This window comes from Cryptotermes secundus, unplaced genomic scaffold (genome assembly GCF_002891405.2).
Source record: "Cryptotermes secundus unplaced genomic scaffold, Csec_1.0 scaffold708, whole genome shotgun sequence".
Lineage (NCBI taxonomy): Eukaryota > Metazoa > Arthropoda > Insecta > Blattodea > Kalotermitidae > Cryptotermes > Cryptotermes secundus.
Genome location: NW_019726238.1, coordinates 1,984,206 through 1,990,205, shown reverse-complemented (window position 1 = coordinate 1,990,205; position 6,000 = coordinate 1,984,206). Strand labels below are relative to the sequence as shown.

General features: G+C 37.9%; 1 protein-coding gene across 1 annotated transcript in view; it reads right to left on the bottom strand.

Annotated features, from left to right (window-relative positions):
- Positions 1 to 1,343: 1,343 nt before the first annotated feature.
- The window catches only part of LOC111864099 (microphthalmia-associated transcription factor), a 159,650-nt gene continuing 154,993 nt past the window's right edge, over positions 1,344 to 6,000 (bottom strand). The window contains exons 8-9 of the mRNA XM_023851122.2: positions 5,510 to 5,629; positions 1,344 to 3,419 (exon numbers count right to left, since the gene is read on the bottom strand). Coding sequence (XP_023706890.1) covers positions 3,171 to 3,419; positions 5,510 to 5,629 — 369 coding nt within the window. The 3' untranslated portion in view covers positions 1,344 to 3,170. The remainder of the gene's footprint in view (positions 3,420 to 5,509; positions 5,630 to 6,000) is intronic.

The following is a 6,000-nucleotide window of genomic DNA, read 5'->3' as shown; positions in this document are numbered from 1 at the left end:
ATTAAAATTTTGTTCCCCATCTGTCCAAAGTATTATAAACTTCTTTATGCGTAACCTACATGTTACATTCTTAGTCTCACGAATGAAAATGCTCTACCACAAAATGTAACTCCACTGCAGCCGTATTCAATAATCCTTTCATAAACTGAACTCTGCTTCACTTTGCATTCTCTCATTACAATACCCTTCAGTGTCTCCATTTTCTAGCACTTTCACATGCAAATGTTTCAACTCCTTCCTCAACAGGATTACTTCATTCATCTGTCCCTTCTTACATGCTAATACCAAATTCACAATATATTAATATACTCATACTTACCTTTCTCGGCACTTTCACCACCAACACTTCTGAACATGTCCATTTGTATCTCACACCTGCCATACCATTAACATATTTCCACAACACTTCACACTCCAAAATTTTGCTGTAATTTGACCAAGCCTCAACACTTCACATAAATTCCGACTGTACTGCCTGCTTTGCATCCCGACCTACACCCATTCCTATCCCCTTCCGGTGGAATCCTGTACGCCCTTACTGCAATGAAAAACACTTCCTACAGAAATTGCAGTCCATGGGAGCCACTTTTCTACCATTTGTGACACACCATCAAAACTTACCACTTACACATCCAGAAAACTACATGTGACAACACGAAACACTCCAGGATTGCCAGGCTATGGATATATCCTAAGCATTTTCACCAAGTACATAATGTCCAGGTACTGTGCAACTTTGTACATCAAGTACTCAGCCTTCACAATATTCAGACGCTACAAACTGCAAAACGAGCTATACATGCCATATTTACTCTGTGCCTTAAATTATAACAAATGTGATACACCACTGACCTCTCTTCGCATGCTTAATCTCCCCCCAAAGGGTATCTTCCCTGTCCTGCTGCAACTATTTATCTTCCCTAAACCCTTTGACCTGTAATCTTATCATTTCATCATTTCCAAAACAGTTCATTCAGTTTCTTTGCCAGACACCCTGTACTGCAACTCTTTATCAGTTACCCAAAGAGTAATTGCATACTGAGCAGAAATCATCACAAAATGTTTCATCAGTATACGTATGTTTCCGAAGATAAAAGGAACAGTTTGAGTTTCTTTATGAGGCAGGAATAACTGGCATTGTCTCAGTATGAGAGAGGCATAATTGTCATTTCCAGGGGACAAACGATATAGTTGCCTGGAAAACAGTTATGACTGCAAAATTTTGGGTGATAACTGTTTCCAATTCAATATTAAGAAGCTTGCTTTTGAATCTGTGACAATATCATTTGGTCATTTATAACACGTAGGGAATGGAAACCACATCAAATCAGTTAAGAGCAACATAACTGGTAACTCATTAATCTCTCTGTAAACTTTATTTTGCCTTTGTCAAATGCTTGGTCCATGTATGTTTAGGACATACAGTACAGCAACAAAAGACAGGAAGCCTGCTTGCCAAGTGGACACAAGAGCCATACCAGGGCACCAAAAATACTAATCCACCTTCTTAAAAACACAACATTTATCTGCCCGCCAGATTTTTAAAAACTTTTGTACCCCAATCATCTCTCAAAAGTTTCACATGTGAAACAAAAACCATACTGCATGGGCCCTCTGGAAATATCATGACAACTACTCAGTACTACTATTTGTAACATACAGGACTGTGAATGAATTCTTGAGTCTCATCATGAGGCATTCATCAAGATCATTCAAAATAAGAACACAAATTGCATTAATCTGAAATATTCTTGTCTTCTGTGTCAAAGCACACGAGATCAAGCTTTTAATCACATAGAAAAATATGCCTCTGGCAAGCAACCGGACATATACTTCAAAAACTCAGCCCTATTTTACTCCATGCACAACATTCAGTTACACTCAAAAAGGGGTATCCATACAGTCAGACGCAGTGGATAATATAAATTCTCTAGATCAGAACCAACAATTACTATCTGCAACTTGTCAATATGACGAACATATACAATTTTTACCATCAACGCAAAAATATTTTATTATTTATTTATTTATTTATTTATGTAGCATGCACTACATGTTTTGACCTCAAAGGGGTCATCTTCAAGTGCTACAAGTTTCAAAATAAATAAATAAAAAAACAATAAAGTATTTTTGCATTGATGGTAAAAATTGCATAAGTTCGGAACAGTATGCAATCCTTAAAAATTGTTATTATGAGTTCAAAAATTTTGCTGGGACATACAGGCTATATCAAGCACACACTGCCTAAGCATTTCAACATTATTATGCATGTAAATACACACATATTTATATGAATGTACATAGCACCACCGCTATCACGCCTAGAATATGCAATGCATATCAGCCTTCTGTATCACATGAAAATAACAATATTACTGAATATATCACATTTTTCAGTGAAGGTTGTATTTCTTTGCATTAAAGATATTACCTGGCTACTGACTGCTGAAAATAGTGTACATATTAAAAATATCACCTCTTTCATTAATGCTTTACTTTCTTAGCAAACATTACATGTTAAAATTATTTTACATAGTGATATATACTATCTGTAAACATGACCTCCTGTGTCAGTGTTCTTGATAATAAATCACAATCACATTTATAACATAACATGATCAATAGTATGATAGTGATAAACATTTAAAAAACTTAACATCATCAGTCAGTATCATAAAGTATGCAACAAACATGGTTCTTAGCATCTGCAGCAAATTGCTGAATGTGTATTAAGTATGCTAATTAGAATGCATGTCATTTCCCATTCTTACAACAACCACACAGCACACATGCAGACATACAGGTACTAACTCTTCCAGACACACTCTCATTCATCTTTCATTACATTCAGACGTTCCGCACGAGGACACTGACGTGGAACAATCGTAATAACTCCAGCGCTAACATCATTGTTTATTTTGCAGCATCATTTCACAGGTCATCCATTTTCCAAACATTTTTAAATATAAAGTCTGCAAACGAAGCAACAAACTATACAGCATCAGTCAGCAATCAGCTTGCTTCAAGATAACAGACACTGAACTTATCGGTGAGATGTATGTGTATTTCCAAACCACTTCCTCATATCATAACAATCACCAATGCTACCAGTTCATGGAACTCCCCTTAATGGCATTAGCTAAATTGCAGATAACAAAAGACATGGCAGATCATGCCACCATTGCCATATCTACCAGAGAGTCACTGTCAGGATCATCATCATCATCTTCATCAATGTGGTTTGGTTCTCCTGGACTTGGCACATGTGGAGATGAAAGCATTGGATCACCATTTACAGGATGATCATCTTCCATTAAATCTTCTACTTGTGATGCACTTAGAGATGATGCATCTGTAATAACACCTTGCATCTGCATGCCGAATTGCGCTATGCTGCCATCTAACGTGTGACCAAGTAACTATTAAAGAGAGAAGGTGTATCAAATTATTTAAAGAGGGAACAGCTGTATCAGGATGGATAAAACTTGTATTGTCTGTGAACAATCTTGACTTGACTGCTTCTCTTCTGACAAATATCATGATCACTTTTACATATGAACTGCATGTTAAAAGCTAAAATTTCATAATTACAGTATTACGTTGGCTATTCAACATGTATTATCTTAGGGTGTGTTACATTTATGCACGTATTTATTACTTTGATACAGACTGTCTGAAATAAAAATGGAATAATACACAGAACATCTATTCTACTCACAACTGCCGGACCAACTGAGGTATCTATCCCACATACCACTTATTTAATTCTCACAGAAAAGACATCAGGGTTCAGTGTCTGTGTCCATCATGACATCTCAACTTTCACTTTTCATCGCATGAGAAATGTTTTCTTTCATATGTTTCTTTAGTATTTACAACAGATGAAAGTATCTACATGCAAGTTCCAGGCTATATGCTGGATGGACAAAATATTTTCAGCGGTCTATGGGGATGCTGCTGTTGAGAGTCCACTGAAAGCATTTTGGGACTCAGAGGTCATTCTTCTCTGAAAGTTACTGGCCTCATGGGGCAAGAATGAATGCATACTGCTACTGCACAACATTGGAGCACATGAATGAAGCAATCAGGATGAGATGTCTGTCTTACTCAGAGTTAATCCGTAATCCGTATTGAGGGGGTGGGTTTCCCCATGCACTCAGACCGGTTACTGGTCCATTGTGCATCCCCCTTTAATTTGTACTGTCTCCATACCCTACCGGTACTGGTGCTTACTATCAGTCCCTTTCTGCCAGCGAGGTTCCAACCTCTTACTGGCAGTGGTATCTAATAGTTAGTCCCTTTCTGTCAGCGAGGTCGTCCCTCCTCTGGCAGGGGTTCCTAGTCCCTTTCTGCCAGCAAGGTTTCTACCCTCTACTTGGCAGTGGTATCTAATACTTTAGTCCCTTTCTTTCAGAGAGGTCCCCCCTCCTCTGGCAGTGGTACCTGATACTTCCCCCATCTACCGGAGGAATTGGAAACTAGCTGGGCGGGAAACTTGGTCTAATTTTGCTCAGAGGTCTCCTAGAGACATGAGGTTCTTTTACGTGCCGTAAATCTACGACACGGGACCCACGGCTTAAAGTCCCTCCCGGAGGACTTGTTCCCTGAATTTTTCCGCCCTTAAAAATTCCACGACCTCCGCCGGGTTTTTGAACCCGCGTACCTTGAGTCATGAGGTGGGAACGTTACCCCTAGACTACGGAGGCCGCTTACTTAGAGTTAAAGTGACATTTCTCCTTGATAGTAGCCTCTCCACTACACCCCGTGCAACTCATGGAGCAGTTGAAGTCTTGCTCTGAGCCTAGTAATTTTCACTTCTTTGGATCAATGAAGAAAAATTTCAAATGAGAGAAATTTTAACATGATAATGGTGTGAAAGATCAGGTATGCTGGTGAATGCAGTCACTGAGTTCAGTCTACACACTCACACCCTACTTACATAAAATTGGTTTCAACATTATCCTTCCACTAACTCCAGATCTATAAAGCATTCTTTTTCCTTGATTTTCTTACAAATTTATTTCTTCATTTCTCCCATGCAAGCTACACCCTCCTTGATTTGATCACCCTAAGACTAAATATTAAAAAACATTTCAACTAAAAAAATTATTCCAAATTATAACACAAAACAAGAATAAACTATGACTGCCAAAGGGATCCAATATTCTTACAACAGTGAATATTAAGACTGGTCTTCTGGGATGTGACACTGTCCAGTCTGGTAGATGAGTACCAACACTTCAGGGCAGCAGTACTCTACAGACTACATAGTGTCACATTCCGGAAGACCTGAATCTTAACTATGATATTTATTCCAGATGTCAGAATACTGACTGGACATATCTTGAGAAAGTAACTAAACATTATTCAGATTGTAATAAATGTTGATATATGATATGAATACTAATGAACAAATTCAATGGGTGAATCATATAGGTAAAAAAAAATCACTCTTAATTTTCCCTGATAAATAAAACATAGTGACACACAAAAATTATACTTTACTCACGGGGTCTTGAATTATATGCTGGGATTTAAAGCAGCTGTTGATAACAGTTGACTGAGAACAGGGCTGCCACGCAAATTCAGACACTGGTAATCCATGTGATTTTGCTAGCAATTCCAACTCCTAAACATTAAAGTATATTTTATTACAAACATGTAATATACTAAATATTTTAATGTGTAAAGTTACTTCAAGGTTTGAAATCATATGGCATTTACATTTGGTTTGAACATTCTGCCAAACTTTGAGACTTGGCGGTTCGATAAATGCAAATGGAGATGACACCAAGACACAAATACCTAACTTACTTACCCAACTCCATGGACCTCAGCCCTTCTTGAAGCTGCCAGTTAAGAAGTTATTAAAAAAAATTCCCAAAATTTTATGGAACCCAAAGGTTCATTACTGTGTTCACATGAGCCCTCCACTGGTCTTTGTCCTGGGCCAACTGAATACAATCCATACCCAACCCATACTATCTCCCTAAGAACCAT